Here is a 24,798-nt window from a genome sequence, read left to right as displayed (position 1 = left end):
TTCGATATGCGAGTAAACAATAAGTTGTTTTTATTCTAGAGCGTTCATTTTATTCTTCTATTCTAACCATAGAAAACGGAAATTTTTATGATTTCTCGACACAACCACACAAAGCATTCCATACATGCGAATTAGCATTACAAATAGAAACAATCTGCAAACCGGCATTGCGCAAAAAAATAAAAAAAATTCAAATTGCGACTGTAGCAAAAAGGGAAAAACAATGTTATTATGAAAGCGTAGAAAAAAATTCAAATTAAAAAAAAAATGTGAACATAAGTATCTAAAGAGGCAAGCAAGTTAGATATAGGCAAATATGTGTACGTGTATCCGTGCATGGCACAACAATACAAGCAAAAATCGAACAGGATACATTTCATGCATGCTTAGTTCGATTGACCGGTGTATTTAATTTCACTCGACGAAGCGATCAAAATGCAGGCACAACAATGACGCATTACTTTTCGCACAAAGGAACGAGTGTAAGAGAAAGAGAGTGAGAGTGCAAGAGAGAGATGGAGCTAAAGAGAGAAAATAGAAGTATAAAAATAGCTATATAGTAGACATACGAACGAATAGAAAGGTTTGCTTGCGACTAAAAACGTGCATTACAGCCTATGGAGCATAATCGACCACTGATACACAAACAAATAAACCGTCACTTCGTTTTATCTATTGTTGTGTTCAATGTTATTCTTTTTCTTTTACCCGTGCATTAGATCAAACAATAGAGACTCCTTTTGATGGTGCATTTATTGTGTCGACGATGCATTTTTATTGAAATAGAATATATATGGTACATGAGATCGAAGGTACCGAGTGGAATGCACACACGACTACACAAATGAATGCGTATTTCTTGATATTGTTGTTGCTGTTGTTCATTGTAAAACATGCAATTACCGTCCGAAGTGGAAAATGAAGAGGAAAAGAAGTGTTAGATGATCAAGGTGCGTTGAGTCGACAACTCGGACCACTTGGGGTTGATTGAAAAATTACATGCGTGAACAATATGCTTTCGATATAGTTTTACGGGTATGCGCGAGAGCATTTAACGACTCACATTCTTGAAGTGACATGGACGAGAGAGAGAGAGTGAGAGAGAGAGAGAGAAGGAAAAGGGGTTTATTTCTCACTCGTTGCCGGTTTTGAGAAAAAAAAATATATTTATGTTTTGATGTCGCGGCAGTCATATGACACATTTATTTATAGGCATGGATGAAGATGATGCTGCTTCTGCTTCTAGAAAAATCCAGTTTTCAATTGAAGACAGAAAAAGTAATTTCTTTTTATGCGCAATAATATTCACTCGTTCAAGAGGTATATTAAGCATCCGTAGTCTCTTTCTCCGACCCAATACTATGGGTATGGTTAGTCAATAGGAAGCAAAAAGGAAATCGAAGATACAATGCCAAATGAACGAACTTGTGAAAATCATGTTTTAATTTGTTCTGTCAGTGTCAATAAGCCGTATGGGAAATTCATAATGAATCTCTCACTTACCCAAATTAAAACTGGATTTTTTCGTGTGCATGTATTGTGGCTATTGTCTGACAGTGTACGCCTTTTGTATTAATTTTGTAACACAACAACCAAATGATTTAGACGGATCGCTATAATAAAAGTCAACTTACCTCGATGTCGAACAAAAGCACACACCACCAAATCATCTTATGCGTCATACGCGATTTTTATTTTGCTCCGACCGATCCTTTCCATTCAAACAATAAAAAAAGTAACGATTTTTTTTGTTTTGCTTCTTCTTTTTACATTTTGTGTTGCTTTATTGGCGTTCGTACATGCGATTAAAAATCTTATTAAAATGAAATAAAGTAAATGATTATACGGTTTAAAAGAGAAGTCTTGTGACGCTTGAATAATGATATATTTTTTATCGTTAACATAAAAGTAGTAAATCGTTTGCCTCACTCGGAGAAACTTTTTTTTTTTCATCAAACCAACATTTCGATATGAATGTTTTTCTCATCGTTATAAAAAAAATGCTACATCAACATCAAGAATTTATCTCGTATTCAAATAAAAACGCAATATGCTCTAAAACCCAGTTTACAATAGCCACTGATGTATCATTGATAACATATTCTGACTATTTTATCGCGTTCACATACTTGTGGAAATGTAGAGTACACACTCACAACTTCCAGCTGTTGTTTGTGTTTTTTATGATTAAAAAAATATATGCTTAACTCAATAACGGAACTAGTTGGTTGCAATTACAGAGATTTTGTATTCTCGACCGATTTGTTGCCAGCATTTGACGATAACCAATTGTTCATGAATCCAGTTTGACCTTTGACCGCAGCGTATGCATTGATAATCACCGGTGACTTCCATTTATCGCCGAAAATATTATACAAAAGGTGTTGATCTCGTGCACAGATCGGAATCGTTTCGTCCAAATGCACATCTGGTTTAATATGCACCGTGAATCCTAATCAAAAAAAAAATATGCACATTTTTTTTGTTCAGCATGGACTCAATTTAATGGGCAATAAGAAGATGAAGAGAGAGAGAGAGAGAGTAAAAAATGTTATGAAATTACCGATTAAAAAGTCATGCGGTGTTGCAGATGGCAAGGCTTGCTGCAGTGAAGCTGTACACCACACCCCGTTTCCATTTGGTTTGCATCCATTTGGTGCCGTGTTAGATTCAAGATTTTGTGGTGATGCCAACAACTGCCGTTTGTATTCCACCTCTTTGGCAACCAGCGATTGGAAATTGTAGCGAAGAACAACCGATTTGCACAATTTTTCGCCGTCAAAATTTTCCACTGCAAGTTAAAAAAAAAACTGCCAATGAAACCGAAATGAATATTGAAGGAGATTAATTTGATGATGATTACTTTTCTCTTGCATTCCATCTTCCAAGAGTTTGTTGTAAGATCGTATGCGATCAATAGCCCAACTCAAATTCATTGATCTGTATCGTGCGGTTATCAAATCAGCCAATTCTTGTGTCATCGTTAATTGATCCACTCGAATATTCTTGATCAATACATAATATGCGCATGCTTCAATGAATGTCAAGCGACGCAATCCGAAATCTAGCATTGACAACGGACAATAAATTAATATATATTTTATTTAGAAACACATAATTTTTTAGTCACTTACCGATATTTTCGTCTGTCATTTTAATCGCGGCAAATAAACAATTTTATTCGGAAATATTTCGATGAGAAAAATTTAAACGAATTGCGAATGTAAATGCGTTGTCTGCAAATGTTGCTGATGTATCGATTCGATGACAAATAAAAAAGTGATGCCAAGCAGTTAAGCGGTGAAACAAATCGACGAAATTTCAAAAGATTGAGCAACGCCCTCTTCTGATATTGGTGCATTGTTCGAAAACTTTTTGACATCTTCGATATTTGAATTGATGCGAATAAGAAAACCGTTTTTTCTTTAATTTCCAGAAATTCCTTCAAAAAGAACAACAAATGTGAATATCCGGTCATAAGTTTTTTTTTCTGCCTACCAATGTAAATTTTTCGTTTTTGAAAAAAAAAAACAATGAAAATGTACGACATATGCGTGCACGTGTGTGTATTCAGTGCACCATACGACGCGGTCATCCAAAAAAAACAATAGGCCGAAATTCATAACGCTTGGCATAAGTGATTTCAAATGAAATTTAGAACGGAGCGTTCAAATTCGTGACTAAAACCGACCGTCAATAAAAAGAAACGAACATTTTGAATGATTTGTCAGCTGGTTGATTCAGGTTTGATGTCATTCATTTTTTCTACGGTTCTTTTGACGAAGATGAATTGGAATTAATTCGGTTATACAATGATCATAGCAACTGGCATTCGCATCACGAGGATGTTTCAAGCGAAAAATGATTAAATCATGACTGACCGAATCTAACAAAAAAAATACTAATAAAAAATATTGCATGTCAAATTGCTCATTGACGGTCGCCAAAAAATGTCTATTGTTGCAAAGCAGCAGCAGCACAGTGAGTTTCTGGCACGCAGCATGACAATGTCCACATTGAAAACGAATGTGCAATATTTACTTGATTCTATGCGCTGGTTCAAAAAAAAAGCAAAAATCACAGTAAGAGGAAGAGAAAAAAGAGCAGAAATTCTGAAAAGAATTTATGTAAAAAAAATGACCTAACTCGTTTCACTGCAAGCGAAAAAAAAAACAGCATAAATATATATGAGAGTGCATTCGAAGTGAAACAAACAAAATGCTTGTTCAGTCATTTTTCGTGACGTTGTTCTTGTCGTATGTATGAAAATGCGACAGAGGTAGAGAGAGAGAGGCATTGCATACACAGAAAAAAAGAACATTGTAGCCCAGAGAGACACTTTGCACACAGAGTAGTGCGCTCAACATTTCATAATGACAACAGTGTGTGTTGGTGAATAATCTGGCATTTAGTGTGTATTATTGCTTGTCTCTCTGTTCTTAAATACAGCTGTTTTCTCTTGTGCATATCTTTCGTCTATCTACCTCTCGTTTTCTTTCTTGCTTCACACCAATTCATAGTAAATGTTTTCTTTTTCTGTTCAGTTACGGACGCAAAGCAATGCATAAAACGTTATAGCCGATATTTGATCGGGCACACACAAACACACATGCCACAAATTGGTTTCCTATGAACGCACAAATACAATTACGATTGACGAGACTAAGCATAATATTATGCAGCTCATTTTTGGTTCTCGTCTCTTTCTCGCTCCTTTCGTTCATTCTCTCTTGTATGTCGTTCAACAGTGTTTTGATCGAAACATATACACACACACAGCCACACTCACATCGTCGAGTTAAATGAGTCGATTTGATGTGGAATGCCAGTGCTGCTGACACAAATACATTCGCACGCATGTTGCCTTTGTATACATACTGATCGTTAAAAAGCATTTGATGTTGGGTCTCGGCTATGCGACTCAATACACCATATCTCCAGTATGAATTAGGCAACGATACAAAGAGGCAACGTTGCATATATTACACACAATTGCACTTACGAATATATTTTGAATAAAAAAAAGAAGATTTGTTGTTGTTTTTTTTTTAAACTGAAGCGTCGTGCCTGTGTCGCTAAACATTTATCGTTTTATGTGATTGCAAAAGAATTTTTGCTGCATTTCGTAGAATACTGTTTTGCAAAGCGAATTAGTGAAAACAAAGATTTTAAATCGTGATCGTTTTTATCGATAAGAACCATTTTACTGTTGTGTGTTTATATTATTTTACTACCGAAACGGAATTTTTGATGAAAGAAAAATATGCAAAATCACCGAATCATTGATAACTGAATTAGATTAAAAGTTACGATTTTTTATTTGGAACCAGTTGAAAAGCAAATTAAGAAATTTTTTTCTTTCTGATGTGTTAAAAGTGATTTTGAGACATAATAAATATTTTATTGAGTTAAATGTCAAGAGACACAATTCTGAAAGGAACAAATATTAATCGTTAATCATCATCGTATCGAGACTGGTTTATCATCGGGATTGAATACGCGCTAATTTGCATATGACACACGGTGGATATTTTTGCAAATGATTCAATACGCTACGGGATTCGATGAATCAAAACTCATGTGAATCAAAGCTAATATTTGAGCTGAGTGTGATTTCCTATGGTGAGGCAAACGTCTTTTAAAGTGTCATAACATTATTGAGTGAATTGTAGGAAATATCATATTGAAAAGAAAACCAACACTATTTCAAACCATTTTTTCAGACCACAAAAACTCATTGAAAACGAGTGTCTTCATTGTCTCAGAATAAATATTTTGCATTTTGCGGTGGCGAAAAAGAAAAGAAAAAGTCGTTTTTTTTCTCGAAATGTTTTAAACGGTCACAAAACTCGTTTCCCAATGAAACTCAAGAGGTGCGTTCATTGTTGCCACTTTGCAAGTTTTCCGCATTCAAATTGGCGTCACGCGTCTCCCTCTCTCTTTCTATCTTATTCTCTGTCATTTCGATTTATTCAATCGTCCAACAATTTTACATTATTTAGACACAACAGAAAAATGCTTGAGTCGCTTTGATCGGTTAGTCGGTCAGTCAGTTTGAAAGCGCAATTTAAAACGAACAGACTAAATAAAATCTCAAAAATATGCAATTTATTTTTATCGTCCGCACACTGTTTGATGCAAATTTTTTGTCTCGTCTCCGATATTCACAGTGAATGCACCGGCCAAGCTCAAATATGTTGTTGTTATTCATGTCGTATTTATAAAGTCACCAAGTAATTTAGAAAAGAGAAATTGCGCGACGAGTGAAATGCATTTTGAGCTAAAACGAAAAAAAAAACCAGCATGTTGCAAACGGTAATTTTTCATGGCAAATAGAATGAATGAATTAATCAAAAGAGTGCGAAGTTAGCTTTGACACCATTTCAAATGAGCCAAACATTGAATGCAAGGTATGCGTCATCGAATGGTGATTGCCAAAAACTATATCAATTTCTGTATACATGTGACAAATTAATTGGACGAACCTTTGTAACATCCAAAAATGGTGGGAAAAAAGAGGTGCACAGTTGCACTATCGTCTACGTTTTACGGTTTATTTACTTTTGGAAACTTTTAAATAACAAAAACATTGTTTATTTTGGTTCAGACTCCGGTCTATTTTGTTGAATTATTCCATTTACACCTCGTTCAATATACGCACAAACGATGCATTCTCCGGAAAAACGAGTAATGAGTAATGCATCGATCGTCGTCTTCTTTGACGCTGTTTGGTATTTTTGCCATAATCCAAATGTGTGTACGTATAAATCTTTTGAAACATTCATTTAAACATGGCACAAGAAAAACGTATATTTTGTGTGTCTGTTTTCGTTGCATCGAAACGCACAGTGTAACGCAATGCCATTTGATACCGGTTTTACACTCTTGTGTATTCAGCACCAACATTCAATGCACCGTGCCTTCTTTCGATATGCTGCGACCGCGTACATTCGATGTTATAGCTCATTCTTTGATCGGTTTTCATAGCACTCACGAATCTGGTGAGAGAAATCATACAGAGACTACGGTTCAAATGGTTGACTTGTAAGCGCGAGCTAATGTTCGTTCTTCTCTTTATCTTCTTCTCTCTCTCTCGCTTTTCGAAATTCTAATAAAATGGTTGCATTGTGTGTGCATATGAAAAAACATTTTGTATTTTTCCTTTTCCACATCATTCATCGAAATCATCGTTCCGATTCACTGCCATTTGCTCCGATATGTTTATTCTATTTTCGTTATGCACACGCACACAAAAACCGTTGTCATCGTACTTGCATGCTCCTTTGAATACATACACTCACTCTCGCAACGAACATCGAAAAGAATAAAAGCGAAAACAAAACGATACAACGACAAACAGTGCTTAACGTTTGTGTTTCTTTTTTCCTTCCTGAAGTTAAAAAAAAATTTAATAAGCATTTGAAGTTGTGCAAGATACATTTTTGAATCATAAAACTAAATTAGGTGGCATTGATATGTAGCCATTTAATCTTGTATGTCCCATCCTCAACTGATGAACTACTGCTGATACCAATGGAATGTTTGTTACACTCTTTTCGAGTTAATGTTTTGTTCGTTTTATTTTTGTTTTTCGCATGTAAACGTTTTGCTGGTTACAATGTTGCTTTGGGTGCCCACATTGAATCCGATAAATTCTTAAATTGTTGCAACGTTTGAAGTTCGGATAAACGACAGTAAAATCGGTGTACAAGAAAATTATATGTTCGGTAATAAGAAGATCGTCGCCAATGAAAGGACAACGACGATGACGGCATTAACAACGGCAACGTTGACGGTGCCAACGAGAGCAATTGCATGTGGTTTCCGTCAATATGCCAATTTTGGGTAATATTGTTGTTGTGTTGAGTTCGAATTACCTTTTTTTTCTTCTCGGTCGCATCCCATTGTTGTGTCAGTGGCAGAAGAAGAGGAAAAATATATGTTGCCATTCGATTGACGTTCGCCATCGAACGCTATAATTTTCACTCGTCGCTCTTATAATCGCATTTTCTTCATTGATTTCTTAGCTCCTTTCCACTCGATTAAGTTTTTGTGTGTTTGTTTTTTTTTCAATGATTCTCTCGTTTCACAACCTTTAAATATCGATGAACAACGAATTTCATCTCAAGATTTTTCATTGACAGTCATGAGCTATTCGCAAAAATACACAAAAACTATCACAATGTGCAACAATTTGAGTCATCAATTTTCAACCGAAAAAAAGCGTTCTTCGACAGACTGAATGGTTAAATTCATCGGGAAATTATACATACGTATTCGTCGATCGGTTTGATTGCCTAAGTTGAAAATTGTAAAGTGTTGTCATTACACAAACATGAATCTCACAAAACCACTTCAAGTCAGTTTTTTTTTTTGAATTTCTTGAATCCGTTCCAAGCGCATGTAAATCAAGTCAGTGAATTCTTTTTTCTCTTGCATTTAAACAGTGATTTGTCGCGACAATCTGCAAATATTCTAAATGCAATTTTTCAATTTAGACATCGTTAAAGCAGAAGATTGTGCTGGACGTGTGCTGAATCTCTCAGCAAATACTTGAGATCATTATCGCCAACACACACAACACGAAAAGATTCACTGTGCGCACAGGCAATCATTGAATTGACGCTCGTTCAACTCTCTTTCTCTCTTTAACTTTGAACAACTGTCATTGCACCGAAACCATGAATATAACATTTATTAGCACCGACAGACAATTTAAAATCGCTTAACATTTTGTGCAAACTCATGACATCGAACAGAGGATGGAATATTCACTTTTCCGGCTTCAACAAAATTCGAAGAGAAAAAACGAGAGAGATAACTTCGTTCTCATGCATCTTTCACTATGGTAATAAAAATGCATTGAGAAATGTCTTGGCATTTCATAAACCTCATTCGTTGATAAGCATCTGCGTTCGGCATTTCTCCCATTTTTATGACAATATACAATATATATAAAAAAAAATGAAAAGAGAACGCTCATAAATTCAAGCATTTATCCTGTTGTCATTGGGAATTGATGCAGTCGAAAGTAGAAATACTGGTGGCAATTTGATGAATGATAAGCTTCTGTATGTGCACATCCCATGGACCAATGCGTGCAGTGGCATCCAATGCAAATATCCCATACGGTGTACACTCTTTTTTTTCGTCCATAAGAAGAAGAAGAAGAAGAGAAAATTGATTTTATGAATTGAAAATACCATCCAATGGGCTGTCGAACTCTTAAACTGTCGATGTGTATGCGTTGTGTTCGTTTTAATTTATCTAAATGCAAACACGACTTCCACTCTGTGTGTGCATCTCAATGGTTGAATACATTATACAAGAAGATGAACAAACAAGCGAAACCAAATAAGCACATATATGAGAAAAACACACATCGAGCATTTCACATGCGGTCGAAACTAAAAAAAAAAACAAAATTGATGGAATTTTCCACATATTTCACATCGGCCCTGATTCAAACAACAACCAAAAAAGATGTAGTTTCTTGTGACCTTAGACAAGCGTGCATCATCAGCCATGTCCAACCAAATCTGGAATTCAATTAGACCAAATTGAGCATCGCTAATGAAAGATTAGACGATGCTTTGATTGCAACGGAAATGGTTTTCTTCTCCCTTTTCTTTTTTTTTTCAAATAAAACCGCAACACACAAAAGAGTATAAAAATTGATATTTTTATTGAATTCCAGCAATAACTCCTTTGTGAGATGATCAACGCTCAATCCGTTGTTGATTAAATTGTCTTCTTCACAATGAAAAGAAGATTTCGGTGTCGATCAAACACCCATTGAATCGTGTAGATATTTTTCAATTAGGCTTTTGGTCTACATTTTGTAGATTGGTTATAAAAATCTATATAGACCATTTATTATGAACGGTCATTGTCAGTTCAACCGGTTTGTTTGATAAAAAATAAAACGAGTAAAAATGCTTTGCATGAAATCAATTTGAAGCAGTTGTCGTTTATAGCTTAAAATACAAAATGATCAATTATTTCGAAATGATGAAAGGATTGCTAATCATTTTTACCCAGATTCATAAACCGGCTTTAATTAACCGACTTTGATGCGATCGCAACAGATTATCCGGGCGATGAGCGATACAATCGACGAAATGATCGTAAATTAGATTTAATGCTTTGTCTTAACATCGATTGGTTAAACTGAGAAATTTACATACAAGCAAAATGAAAACACAAATCATAACTCGAGGTAACCGTACACGGGAATCATTGATAATGTAATATACAGCGTTCTCAACGGCGGCCATTTTTCGATTCCGACGCCGATCCGACGCCGAGGATATTCAATCCGAGGCCGACCGATCTCCGAATATCTCGGATCGGATCGGATCGGTGGTCGGTCGTGGTCGGTGCTCGGAGTTCGGAAAAATTTAATGAAAATAATTTTTTTTTATATTTACCAAATGGTTAAATATTATTTGAGTCAAAATGAATAAAATTTTATTGTTCAAAATATCCAAAAATCCTATCTAGATAATAACTCATTTTTATTTAAAAAATTATGTGAACCAATGTGAACGGAAGATCACCATGTAGTAACTAATCGAAAATGCAATAGATGGCGATACTTTGCTTTGCAATCTCAAATTTTGCTTTGACAAAACTGTCAATATCAATGATACATTTTTTAGTGAAAGACATTTTGACATAGTACTACTGAAACAAATTTGAAATTGAAAAATTACCGCAGAAAATAGGAAAAAATATTTACGAGGTAAATATAGAACTAATTGAGTACTGCCTGCAGATTATAAGCAATGGGCTTTCTTCCATCCGGCATGGAAACGAATGGATAGTTTTAAGACCGTCAATCGTCGAATAATTGTTGATCAAATAAAGACAAGTATAGGTAACTTCCTAATTCACACTGAAATGGAGCACGAAGATGTCGGACCGTCCACCGAAAATTCATCTAGATCAATATTTGAAAAACTTCAAGACAATTGCTCTTCACCACCTATAACACAGAACGATGCGAGTCAAGAAATTGAAGATTACATCAACCTTGGCGTTCCAAATGCATTGAATATTAATGTTATTGACTGGTGGGAGGTCAATCATTCACAATTCAATTTAAAAAAAATATTGGTTTTAATTTTGTGAGCATCCGATCAATATCCGAAAACCGAATTCCGAAAAAAAATCCGATGGAAAACTCGTTCCGACGCCGACCGAACTCCGAGTATTTTCGGTTCGGATCGGATCGGCGGTCGGTCGGCGGTCGGACCTCGGTCGGATTTGCGAACCCTGGTAATATAAATGATGGAATCAGTAACGCAATCGAATATCATATATTTTAATGCGTATTCACCATCTTTTTCGTTTACATTTTCCGAATGTTGCTTACCTGCGTCGGTCATTTGTTTTGATTGCAATCGTCACGGAATCACGTACTTAGTGATTCAAACAACGTAGGCGACGCGTCTTCGTATCTTGATAACAATAGGCTCTTATGACAATTTATTTACACTGTATTTTCTGTTGATTTCCATAGAAAAAAAACACAGACAAAAAAGAACAGACTTGTGACGATGACAATGTTTAGCACATTGCCTTTTCGTTAAAACGATCAACGGCTCCGATTTCCGTTGATTTTTCCACGAAGCCATTTTATCTGATTTTAAGTTTTGCATCAAAAGAAATGAAAAAAAGCACCAAAGAAATGTATATAGACTTCGAAGAAAAATGCATCTCTCGTTTGCATTTTGTGTGCATGTTATTGCTTGTGTTTGTTTAGTCAACGAAATTCATGTTGATGGCAAAGCACAACTGCAAATGACATTTACATGTTTGTGCTGTGCTTTATTACTTTCGGATGAACAGAAAAAAAAATTGTGATCGCAAATATATATAGAAATGTTCAATAAAATACGCATTTGAATAACGGCCGATTTTGTCTGTATATTTTACGCTCGATTTGAAATCCATTTTAATTCATGAAATATACACTGTATAACAAAAGTCGCGCATTGACAGAAAGAGCGCGATCGCGTTCGTGTATGAAATATGCAGAGAAAGAGAAAAAAAGAGAGTACCATGAACAGGAGGCGAGTGAAAAGAATTTCATTTGGCCGGTAATCGTGCATGGAAGCATGCTGTCGCTTAATTCGATTATATTTGCTTAAGTTGATTTAGTTTTTGCATTCAGAATTCGACTCTCGAATATGGTATATGCAAACCCGGAAAAAACAAATACAGCTAAATTGTGTTGAGTTTTGGCACACACACACATACACCAGTATCAGCAGCAGCTACAGCAGCTGGTATGAACAGAAAAATAAAACGTTCCCTCGATGCCGTGCAATGCAAACGGAATTCCGTTTCATGAAAGGGGGAATCGAACACGGGAAATGCCATAAAATCATTCGACTCTTCAGAGAATAATATCGACCCATTGAATGAGGTGATGAGAATATATGCAAAGTAATCACATTTTGAATTAAATACATTGAACCGATTGACACATATGAAATGGATCTAAACTTTCTATTTTGCATTCTTGTTAATAAAATGAAGTTCTCGAATTTCATCATAGATATGCAAATGACGAGAAGAATTTCGATTTATAAGTGATTGTTCAATTGAACTGCAATTGATACGAAGTGTTAAATTGATTCAATGCACTGCGACAGACAACGGCTTTTATGTTTTCTTTGAAATGAAATGGTGCGAACAAGAACATTTCATGTTGTGCATTACACGTTGGTTCAATGGTCTCACCTGCCGAAAAAGAAATATATGGTCGGTCGTTCTCTCATTTTTTTTCTCTATAGTCGCTCCCAATGTTAAAAACCGCATACCGTGTGTGATCAGCGGTCGAATATACCAAAAGCAACATTAGTAATACAAATTAATGGAAATGCCGACTCTAATATCAAAACCAATACACTATGAATGCATTAAAATAATGATGATGGTTGTTGTTGTTGCCGACTGAATGAATAACCAAAACCTGGCGACAATACACAAAAATAGAAAGACATAGAAAAAAACCAAAGAGATACATTGAAAACTAGATAGCTACACAGAGAGACTGTGTGTGTGTGTGCGTGTGTGTGTTAGAAAAGCAAAACAACTCGTAAAGAATAACAAACAATAACGCACATAAATATACATATGCTTTACAAATATGGATATGGGTATTTTTGTTGTTATTATTTTGTTTTTTCTTGTCTAAATGGAACTCATGTTGCGTATATTGCCTTCAACGAATTATACACAGAATTGGTGGTGTTCCGACATTGGAATTCAAAAATCGACCGATAATATATATTTCATTTCGATTGAACAAACATACATGTAATTTTCTAGTATTTTATGACTTTCTTCCATTTCAATAAATTTATGCATGCACCACAAGGGCACCGCTTCGCGTATACCAAGAGAAAACCATAACAACAATGACGACGACGACGATGCGTTGATCAATGTAGCATAATCAATGGCTTAGATTATTCATATTTATTGGAGATTCTCACATCGATATCATATCGATATTTTAATTTATGCATACGTTTTTTTTTATTCACACTCATTTGGTTTATAGACATTATTCATTTTCTGGAGCGAGTTGTTTTTTTTCGCTTTGTCAAATACCATAATTCGATGAACATTCCAATTTAATTGGTGAATTGTGGAACAGATGTTGAGATCTTTGAAAAATGCAAATTACCTACTTTTGATCTGAAATGCGTGAGCAAAAATCAACCGAAATAAATAAAAACAAAAGCCTCTGGGCTTGAAAGTTGACATTTTTTTTGCTTCGAATGTTTTTTCACAATTAATATTCAAATGTGAATATCAGAATTTTTGCACTTTCTATATGTCCTAATTTACATGTCCACATTACACGTACGGCATTCTAAGGTAATTAATTAATTTTTTGTTCGATTTGCCACTTTCAAACTGGCTGATAAATTTGATGAACTTAATTGAGTCAATTTCGAAAGTCAATATGAACCAAAATGGTAAGAAGAAAAAAAAGACCAACAAGAATTTGAGAGCGTTTTCTAAATCCGAAAAAAAAACGGTAGCAAACGAATAATTTAAAAGAGTTAGCAATGTGTCGGAATGGTTTGAAACACACAAACACCCGCTGGGTAACATCAAAAAGACGAGAAAAAGGATTAGAAAAATGAGAAAGGAAATGAGCACTCATTGTTTGAGTTTTGGAAAAAGAATGTTTTTGAATTGCGTTGTGATTGTTTTCAATATGATATTTCCTATTTTTCGACGCTTCAAATTTTAACGATTATTTCCGCCTTTGGTTTTTCTAGATTTTTAACAACGACTGCATAGAGAAAGGCAATAAATCATAATTTTGCTGTCGAACAAAAAAACATATAGTTGTTTAAACAAACGTATATAAAGAAATACTCATTTTAAAAAGGCGATACACTAAAATATATATATTCCCTTGTCAAATGGAACGATAAGTAATTCTATTTACGTTCATGGTTTTAAATAAACACACAAGTGAGAAATGATAAGCGAACGTCAATCACGGCGGAAAGAATAAAGTCCAACGAAATAAAGAAAATAAAAAATTGTGTGGTTATTTCGAGACGAAAAAGCTGACAATTCGTTTGAAAATATGATTCAAGCGGTTTCAAGTCCGACCGAGAATGCATTCGCCAACAATACAATTGAGACGCCGCGTCGTCGATCCACATTTTATGTGCCGCTGACAATAGCCGATATCGATGATAGCGTCAACAATAAAACGTTGCATCAGGATGATAGTAGTTTTAAGAAGGAGCGTCAAAAACGATCGCTCGATAAAATTTATAAACCAGATATCGCGTGCAATTATGGTTGGAGCCTAAATGATTCTGCTGATTTGATGGCATCAAATGAAGTGGAGCTACGAACGGGCGTTAAACGAACAGCATCTACATCGACCGCATTATTTTCGAGTAAAAATGATCGAGCTATGGGCGAACGACCGATTAAATCGAATTCGACATCCGAAGTAAACAATCGAAATAAAATCAAACGATATGGCATCGTGTTAAATGGCAGCGTTAATTTAGATGACGATGAAAAATTGCAAATAAATGACGAAAATCAGTGCCATAGAGATGATGATGATGATGACGAACAAAAATCGCCATCGAGCACATCGACACCCATTAAATTAATGAAGTCACGAAGTCGATCGAATATTTTATGTTTACCGGACAAATCATTTCAATTGTCGCCGTTGAAAGAAAAATCGAAAACGTTACCACAAAACCTATCGCCCAAAGTATTAACATCAGCATCCGTTTCGAATATAGCTGGTACAAATGCATCAACCTTCCCGCCAAAGTATTCATTTTTATTAAAATCATCACCGAAAATTTCGCTAAGCTATTCATTTGATGCAGTAGCTGCTGGCACAACATCAAGTCCTGTATGCAGCAGTACAGTGCTAATATCACCGCCAATCATCGATAAAAAAGCACAATTGGCAATGTCACCATCATCTAGCTCATCACCGCGCAAAGCGCTTAGTTTTATTCGACGCGCACATTCAACCAAATTGTCACGAAGCAATTCATTGCTCAAGAGTCTCACGACGAAATGTGTCGATCAAACGGCTGAAAATCTTCTAAATCATCCGGTAACTGAATTGGCATTCGATCGTTTTGAAGAATGCTTTAAATCGGACAATTTTTTTGCAATGATAAAAGAGTTGTTTGTGCTAAAAGATGTTGCCACCAATGATTCAAATTGTGGATTGATAACTGATTCAACAACCATAACCGCAGTAGATACATCAAAAGAACCAACTGAAAACGATAAATGTGACGAAGAAGAAGTGCATTCGGGTAAATATCATTAATTACTCTCTACTATAAAAAAAAACCTATAATAAAATCGTTTCTCACCGGATTTAAAAAAAAAAGCCATTTAAACGGATTAACACCGCGCTTAATTTATGGACACATTAAAAAGAAACCACTCCGGCAAAATATTTTGATGGAATGTTTTCTCTTGGAAACAGAGAACAACGAATGACATGATTTTTCTCTTCTTCGTTAACTGTTATGACGTTAAAACTTGAAGCGATACACTTTTACCTTGGAAATGGAATCACACATAAAAAATTCTCGATGGCATTTTTCAATGAGATCGAGTGAATTATTTAAAATATTTTTGTGTGATTCTCTGCTTTTAATTGGGAAGTTTCTGATTGAGATGAAACGAATAAACGGAAAAAAATCCGACGAATTTCTTACTGCGTATGTTGTTTGTTGTTTTTTTCTTCTTTTTCGCTGAAACCAATTCACACACATCAATCGGCTGGAAATTCAATGGGAATCAAATAAACACACACATATCACGAAAGTCATTCGATTAAATCGAGAGCGCATGACATGCTTTTTGTTTTCTTTTGTCGGTTCACTTCGATTTTCTTGTCACGCAATTCTCACACGCGGATTTTTGAAATATTTTATTAGATCCATTTTATTGCGTTCCGTTTCACTTAGAAATAGAAAACAAAGTGAAATAAGATTTGTTTTTATTTTGCTTTGCGCTGTTCAACGACGATGACGTGAAAGTGATGTAGAGCATGTGGTCTATGAGTGTTCAATAGCGAAAGTGCTACCGTATTTATTTATTTTTTTCATCACCAAATCGAATTCATCAAATTGATTAAGCAAAATCTGAAAATGGATTTGTACTACATGTATGGAAAATTTAAGCGAGACCCTTTTAGTTAAAAGCCAATTACAAACAGTTTTAAATTGTCAAAAAGCACGTTTATTTTTCCTGCGTGATCGAAATCGTATTTTATATTCAATTGCTCAATTAACTCAATAACGTTCAAAGTCTACAATTATGGAAAAGATTTGACGTGCCTTCGTTAAGATTAAATAATCAAAATGTATCTCGATCAAAGCAGCGCCCACACTATAAATGGCTAAATAAAAACACTCTCGCCTGAATTGATGATGATCTACATTTATGCTGCTTGCGTTGGATTCATTTTATCATACGATGACGGTAGATGATTGACGCCAACGATTTTTCTTCCTTATGAAATATACCAATGCAATTGAAATCGATTAAAATGCCATGATTTCATTTTATTATTTCCATTCTTTTATGCTCGTTCGATTCATTTTTTGATTCACCCGTTTCATTTATGTGGATTCATTGAAAACACAATAGTAACACATGTTGAAAGAACGCATCGGCGTAGGCTTCTTCCTCTACAAAGACAAATTGTTTCATTTCAATATGACAGTCTATGACAACGGACATTGTATTTCATCAAATCCGTTATCGTGTGCTTGACATAATAATCGGTTTTCTTTGTTTGTTTTGGTTTAATTTGGTATCGAAGACGACTCTTCGACATATCAATTTAAATGCGTGCACAACGACCACACGTTTTTTTTTCAAATCACACTTAATTTGCATTTTTATGCCAGACGATGCCATTGTTATCTATTAATAATAAAGAAAAAATAAATAGATTCGAGCGGAAGAGCAAAATGTGTGCGCGACACACACGTTGCAACTTCGTCACGCGATAAACTCAAGAAAAACGAAAGAGAAAAAAATGCATTTGTGGCCTTTCATAAATCGGTATCCAATCAAGAAAACAGGTATAATCGACTGGTTTCGTTTTAATTAAAATTTATGGTTTTGTGATAATAGCATATATGCTAGTGAAAAGACGAAATGTTTCACGTGGCGATAGAGTAAGCCAGACTCGAAGAGAAGTTATGGTAAAAATCATTTGAAGCGATCTGCCAATCAACATCAATCGAATGCTTGTTCACTTGCCTTAATAAATCATAAAAAACGTCATCAGAAAACGATACGAACCCAACATGAAACAATCAAAATTACAAAATCAAAAAAAAAAATGTCATCACTGATGTAAATGCCACAGGATGATGATGGTGCATAAAACTTAAAATAATCAGTCTCCAGCCAGTAAATGGAACAAATTAGTTAAATTTAAGCAATTCCATAGAAAATCGATGTCATTGCGTTTTGCGTCAATCCTCAAATCCACTCAATTCACTGCAATTGAGTTTGGCTTTGTTTTTATTTTTATCCAGTCACATGCCACTGTAATCTGCCCATTGTGCACTCGAATCGAGCCGCTTAAATTGAAATTTTCATTTAATTCGGTGTTCGTTTTCTCTCTGTCCAATTTCGACTCGGTTTTGGAACGAATAAAATGACTTGGGCGAAATCAAACCGTCAAGTCATGACACATACAATTGAGGATGATCGCATTGCTTTGTATCATTATCAGCATGCAATTGAATGAAATATGTGCCCACATTTTTCGAAATTCAACTTTGGATTCTCATTCATTTGAATAACGAATAAAATCAGACGCATACGTGCACATTAATGAAACTACATAGTTATAGAGGAATACTTCGTGCGCATACATAGATGTAATGAACTCGTGACAATAGTTTTGTATATGTAGCAACAACCATATCGAAATTTAAATCGACAATTCTAAAGTTTTTATCTTTATTTTTGTGTCTTCTTCCGAGTCACCGCGCGCTTACTTTTTTATCGAGTATTTTTTTGGGGGGGGAAAGGAAACTTATGAACTTATTTAAAATAATCGTTGCGCCATTAAACGTGCGTTTGATTTTAGCCACATGCTAACGATAATAAAAAGCAGGTGGCCCGCATCTGTACGACGAAAAACGTTAATTGCGTTGAAACGTAAACGTGACAAGAGAAAGAATAAACGACTCCAAGCTTTCCGTCTTATTGACATTCTTCTAATTGCTTTCTAATGCCAAGTTTGAGTTCGTTTTATTCAAATTTTTTGAAACCGACAACGAAAACGCTCTTCTTGCGAAAGTACATAAATGAAGAAAAAACTAATAATGAAGGGCCAACTTCAATGGGCTACTTCGAATGAAAGACGCTTATTTTAGAATTTTCCCTTTTTAAACAAATAATAAATATCAAGAAGTTTACACTGAAATGCATCAGAACAATGCGTTTGAAGTGGAAGAAAAAACAAAGAGCAACCAATTTCCATGCGATGACTGAAAATGGTAAACAATAGAGAAACTACTTGTTTTGTTTTGTTCTCTTCTCTCTCTTTTTTTAAATATATATATTTTTTACTTGAGTTTTGCATTTTAAATTGATTTACCGTATCGTCGAGTATGGTTCATTTTTGTAGTGCTTCCTTTATAGAATATATTCATATTGTGTCGTGGTATTTTTTCTCTCTTTTTTTGGTTTGTTGTTTTGGTTGACAGTGCACAATAGCCGACACACAGAGTAAAAAAGAAGAAGACGTTATAAAAGACCCGACGCGACAACGGAAACCCTTTAAGCGTCGTGCTCAACTGCATCACACGTTTCTTAGTGATATGCTAAAAACGTTCTATGTTCTTAATCCATATACATATTTGAACGAGTCGAAAATTTAGTTTTGCCTTTCATTGGATTTGTGCTGTGCATTTCTTGTATCCATTGTTCACTATGGTTCAAATGTTTTGAAAATGATGGCAAAGAAGAATGAGTGCGAGCATATTGCGCAACAAACGAAATTGTATTTATACGACTGACGAGCACACTCACAGAGTGTCATTAACAAACAACTAGTTACGATGAAAACTACAGCCTCAGAAATCAGGAATCAGGTCAACAACGACCATAACACAAGAAAATCTCAGTGGGTATTGTTCTTCATTAGCTTGATTTTTCTGTAATGAATTTTTCAGCCTCTACTCTCTCTCTCTCTCTTCGGATACGTTGTGTACTCGATTGCATCATCGAAACAGTACTCATTATCGTATGAACAATGGTATGCTGTTCTATAAATCGCCGTCGATTTTTTTCCCTCTTTCTAAATTTGGGTTATTTAGCTGATGAAATCCACTAATTCGATGAGAAAAATCATTTTTTCCATGCGGCGAAGAAAATTGACGATAATTTGCTAGCGAAACAAAATTGGCTACTTTAAAATTAATGGAAATTCTATCGAATTAACCAATACGTATTCGGTTTTCTTTTTATCTTGCCAATGGCGTTGAAATGTCAAATTATCTACAGATATCGAAGCTGTAATCCGCTAATTAGATTATATTCAAAACAGTGATCGATCGACAATCATGAGATCAGTTTTTTTTGCTCTCGAATTTAGCACACGGCAAAGTAGTAGCAGACAATTGTAATTGTTGTCGTGCTCAACAACATAACGGATCAAACACTTATGGAAAATACAACGAAGAGAAAAAAAAATATGTGCACATTTTCTGTTTCTCAATTATTATCAACAGTTCCGCATTGATTGTCATTAAGGCGTCATACACCTATTTATGGAAATTATAATGTATGCACTATTGATTAGATTGAAAGTCCATGCGAATACAGTTATCACGCGCAATGCTAATGCTGTGCACAACGGCAAAAGAAATTACAAAATTGGAATTTCTAAAGAGTTTAACACCATGGTGCAATGCACACTCCGATATTATCCAAAGTCTCTATGTCTTCCATTCATAAGATACACATTTCTTTTGCCGCATTGTTTACGGTTTATTTTCCTTTTTTGAAAATTCGTATCTATCTATTATACGCGTGCTTTCAATCCGATAATTTATTGTTTATGATTGGACGCCGCTGTGATTACTTGGTGATTTAAATATGTGTGTATGTTATTATTCGTTCAACCTCATTGACGTTCCTTCAAATTGCCGGGCGAATGAAGAAGCCAAGGATCGAGGAGGCGGTAAATTGCTCCATAATTTAATGTGAACTTGGAAATTATCATAAAATAAACGATCGCCTTCGGCATAAACGTGTGTATCTGTCTGCTGATGTGTGTGTGTGTGTGCATATGTTTTTGAAAATTGAAAATGGCCGTAATTGCATGGGGAGTGCATCAAAATTCCAGCCTGATTGAAACGACCGATTTTACTGACAATTTTCGACACAAACACACAGCGCTCGTCTCTCGATGGGCGATACACTTTCTTTTGAACACACAAATCGCGTTCACAGTTTGAATAAAATACATATTATTTATTCATTGATTTCTACTTTCGAATATTTTTTAAAGAATAGATAGTTTGATTTGGAATTATTGTTTTGTGAACGATGTCTCAGCAGCAATGATAATGCACATGATGCTAAATGAAAATGTATAATTGCGTTGAATGAGGCGAAAAAGGACGGAAGTGTGCATTGTAATTTGACGCAAATCATTTTGATCAAGTCAGCAAACATAGATTATATATAAATATGTTTTTCTTCTCTGTATAAAGAAAACGCAAGTTGGGATCGTTTTTATCGTGAAATAATGATCAACACTTGGATCAACTTCACAATATGACGACTCTGGAATGTCTGAAATTGCAACGAAAGTGGAAAAAGATATGTTTCGTTGGCACATTCTTGTGATGTTGTTTTTTTTTTCTTCTTCACATCTTATTATCCATGGCCGATAATTCACATTGAATTTTCTTCGGTTTCGTTTTCGTCGTTCTTCAACCATAGAATACAGTATGCGCATTATTGTATCGGCAACAATGTATATAAAAATTCTTCTACACAAAAATCATTCTGCGCCACAATAGACACATTTTGTACTTCAAGCAGTAATCTTATAAAGAATGATGGAAATTAAGAATACGAAAGAATTAATACGCTCGATATATGCTTAAACGTTGTTTTTTTTCTCTTCTATTCACAAATTCACTATTCTATCTATATTAACGGCGTACATATGTGTGTAAGACACTTCGCATTTTAATAGTATTCTGCTGTGTATTTCTCCAGCTTTTTTTTTTTGTTTAACACTCCATTGTTGCTGACAAAATACGATATAAAAAACACATGCTAAAATACGAATAGATAGGATTTCAAGAAATAGAAGAATGAAATACGACAAAAGAATTTTTGCCTGAATCGTTTCTAATTTTTTTCTTTTTGCTGTTGTTTGTTCATCAAAAACATGAATGATTTAATAAGAATTTGATTCCAGAATAATGTATGTGGCAGGCAATTTCAGGACAATTACCATGAAATTGGGTCAAGTAAAACGAATTCGAATGTATTTTCTGAATAATGCACGCTCCTATAAAAATCAGACTGAAAGAAAAATTTGGTGCATGCTTTTTTCATGTAAATTTTCAAAAAAAAAGAGAGAATAGTTTCAATCCTATATGAAAGCAAATGTATGTGTATCGGTGCATAGGTCTCGGCGATAAGTAAAACAAAGTCATTTTCAAGTCACGAATTTCGACTTAGCCGCTCACAGTTAGTGTTTATCGAAATCGATCGCAAATTGGCCTAATTTCTCAAAACGCCGTCTTTTAACATCATGAAAGAAAACTGATAAGATCGAAATGCAACGTTGTTGTTTTTTTATTTCGTTGCACTTCAACACACAAATCGACAACGAAAGACGATTAACGAAATAAACAATTGGAAGTGTTCATCATTTTCTTCAAATGTGTCTGAGCATTTAACAATTGTTTTCTTTATCTTCTAACGATAAAAGAAAAGAAAACAACGATTATTAGATTAATGGATTTGTTTTATATAAATGGATAAATTTGAATATACACATTTGTGTTCAGGTAAAAATGAAGAAATGTTGTTTTAAGAACATCAACCGACCAAAAACAATTCGATCTTTGTCGGCTTACAAGACAAGACCTTTGAGTGCAAATAGGTCAAAATGTTGTTCGACGAGCAAATACTACGATAGAAACATTTCGTTTTGTTTGGATCGAGATGTAAGAACTTCAAATAAACATAAATCGAAAATAAATCAAAATGCGTTAAATAATATTTTTGTTTATCTGAAGTTTTTTTTGAACGAGTTATTAAAGTCGACTAACAACAATAAAATGATTGTACACAAGACTTATTTCGTTGAAAATAATTCGGCATGTCGAATGGGTGAAATGAGGTACCTGGAACTCCAGCAGACAACAATAGACACAGACAGTAACGGTAATTTTTGTACAGTAAATGCACGTCATGTCAAATGAGGCGAATAAACCATGTTCCTTTTGGCAATTTACGTTCGAGTAAACCCTTAGCCCTCGCCTTTGTTCAAGAACGGAAAAGACAGTATACTACAAAAAAACGACTATAGATCAGAACAGAAATAATATTCACGTCATTTTCATCCCGTGCAATTTGCATACTCGTCTCTTTCGTATTGCTCATCAAGAGAATAATTACTTGTTGTCCAAAAACCGTATTGCCATTGTTTCTCTATCTTTCCTTATTTTTGTTGCTTGAAATGACATATACGATAAATCCATTTGGTTTGGCATGTGTTCATCAGATCATTTGCTACTTTTTTACTCTTTTCTTTCGTTCAAAATGAATCCGTTCGTCTCTTTTACGCACGGCTAAGTCTGTTTTGAATGAAATCACGAAGCCATATACACACATTTTCAGTTGCAAAAACAATACCTCACCAACACAATCGTCGCACCGCAATACTGACACTGAATTTTTGTATCGATATAAAAGCCGCATTTGAGCACAAGCAAATAAGACATCATGCCGCTCTATGTATATGAATCATCACAATACATTTTAATTCTACTGCTGTTGCTATTTTTTCTGTCTTCGCCGTTGTGTTGTTTACATAATTTGCTATTTTCAACGAAAAAAAAAACTGTTTTTATATATACACAATTCTCGCCACATTTCATTTTGTTTCGTTGTCGGCATATTGCCACACACACAAACGGTGCCCGATTCAGTTGTAATGGAGTCACAGATGAAATAGGTCCAGTATTAAATTGTCAAAATTTAAAATTTTGCGTTTCATTTTGACAACGTCAAAAACGAATTTAAGTGCGCGCGTGCTGACAACCCAAATAAAATATGCACACACAATAAAGATGAAAAATTTATTAAAAAAAATTGTGTGATTCACAGTTGAATGATTCAAACTGTGCTAAAAGTTACAATGTGACTTGATAAAAAAAAATTAATTTATAAGTATTTGAATCCGATTGATGGGATTTTGAGATTTATCCAAAAATGCTAAGTGTTTGTGATTATATTTTAAATACGATATTGAGTAGATTAGCGAATGGTGATAGATCAAATACAACCAAAGGTGAGATTTAATTGGCATTTTTGATTCGGTTTTGCGGTTTTCATTCTCGCTATGATTTCATGCGATTTGTCAAGGTTATCGTATCCGATATTAGTTTTAGTGTGCAAATCCAAAATGAACAAGTGTACAGCATTGCATTTGTATTGAGCTGAGTGAATTGAATGGAAACGTACATCTGATTGTGATAAATTCGCCTCAGATAATGCACACGACCTTGGTCAGTGCAATTTAGACGAAACAGTTAATTAAATCCAAACACCTAATATCGTGACATAAAATTTTATTCAAATATGTTCGACTCTCTCGTGGGATGAAGCAGACAGTACAACTCTCTTCTCTCTGTGTGTGTTTCATTAAAAAAAAATCGATTTGTAAACACTAATGTGATGCGACTAGAGGTCGCTCTTCTCTCATAAACACACTGTGTCTTTTTTTCATTAATTAGAGATTGAAGAAAAATGTTCGATCATTTGTAATCGTCTGTAGTCGCAATCCAATCAATATTTCTAATAAACTCTGAGTGTGACTTTGTTGTGTTTTGTGCCATTTTCCATCTACGGTGACGGTTGTGCAATCAGAGTGTAAAAAAAGAGAATACAAACAGATAGAAAGATAAATAATTTCGGATTGTTTAAAATGCGGGTTAAGTCCATCGTTCTTATTTATTTTTGCGCACGCACACGCAT

The 24,798-nt window shown here is 34.7% G+C and overlaps 2 protein-coding genes across 5 annotated transcripts in view; one reads left to right on the top strand and one right to left on the bottom strand.

The window, feature by feature from the left end:
- LOC116339500 (probable Ras GTPase-activating protein) overlaps positions 1-24,798 on the top strand; it is a 141,023-nt gene that overhangs the window by 105,824 nt on the left and 10,401 nt on the right. For 2 of the 4 annotated variants that reach the window (XM_031765412.1, XM_031765411.1), the window contains exons 1-2: positions 5,122-5,622; positions 14,307-15,842. The exons of the other annotated variants lie outside the window; for them this stretch is intronic. In XM_031765412.1, the coding sequence (XP_031621272.1) occupies positions 14,624-15,842 (1,219 nt within the window). In that variant the 5' untranslated portion in view covers positions 5,122-5,622; positions 14,307-14,623. Of the gene's footprint in view, positions 1-5,121; positions 5,623-14,306; positions 15,843-24,798 lie in introns of those variants that run through there. 4 annotated transcript variants of the gene reach the window in all.
- On the bottom strand, positions 1,762-3,295 carry LOC116339503. Its single transcript, XM_031765416.1, has 4 exons — positions 3,135-3,295; positions 2,864-3,064; positions 2,564-2,791; positions 1,762-2,452 (listed from the first exon to the last, which is right to left on the bottom strand). The coding sequence occupies exons 1-4, from the start codon at positions 3,151-3,153 to the stop codon at positions 2,235-2,237; spliced, it is 666 nt and encodes a 221-aa protein (XP_031621276.1). The 5' UTR covers positions 3,154-3,295; the 3' UTR covers positions 1,762-2,234.

Source organism: Contarinia nasturtii, unplaced genomic scaffold, assembly GCF_009176525.2.
Source record: "Contarinia nasturtii isolate CC-2019 unplaced genomic scaffold, AAFC_CNas_1.1 Cnas_scaffold_533, whole genome shotgun sequence".
NCBI lineage: Eukaryota > Metazoa > Arthropoda > Insecta > Diptera > Cecidomyiidae > Contarinia > Contarinia nasturtii.
Note: the sequence above shows the minus strand (reverse complement) of the source record. Positions and strands in the feature narration are given on the sequence as shown.

Bases quoted from the DNA above. Each gene is read 5' to 3' on its own strand.
- LOC116339503 (XM_031765416.1), bottom strand. The intron at 2,792-2,863 runs GTAATCATCATC...TTTAACTTGCAG, and splicing joins AGATGGAATGCAAGAGAAAA to TGGAAAATTTTGACGGCGAA. The intron at 2,453-2,563 runs GTAATTTCATAA...TTTTTTGATTAG, and splicing joins ACCGCATGACTTTTTAATCG to GATTCACGGTGCATATTAAA.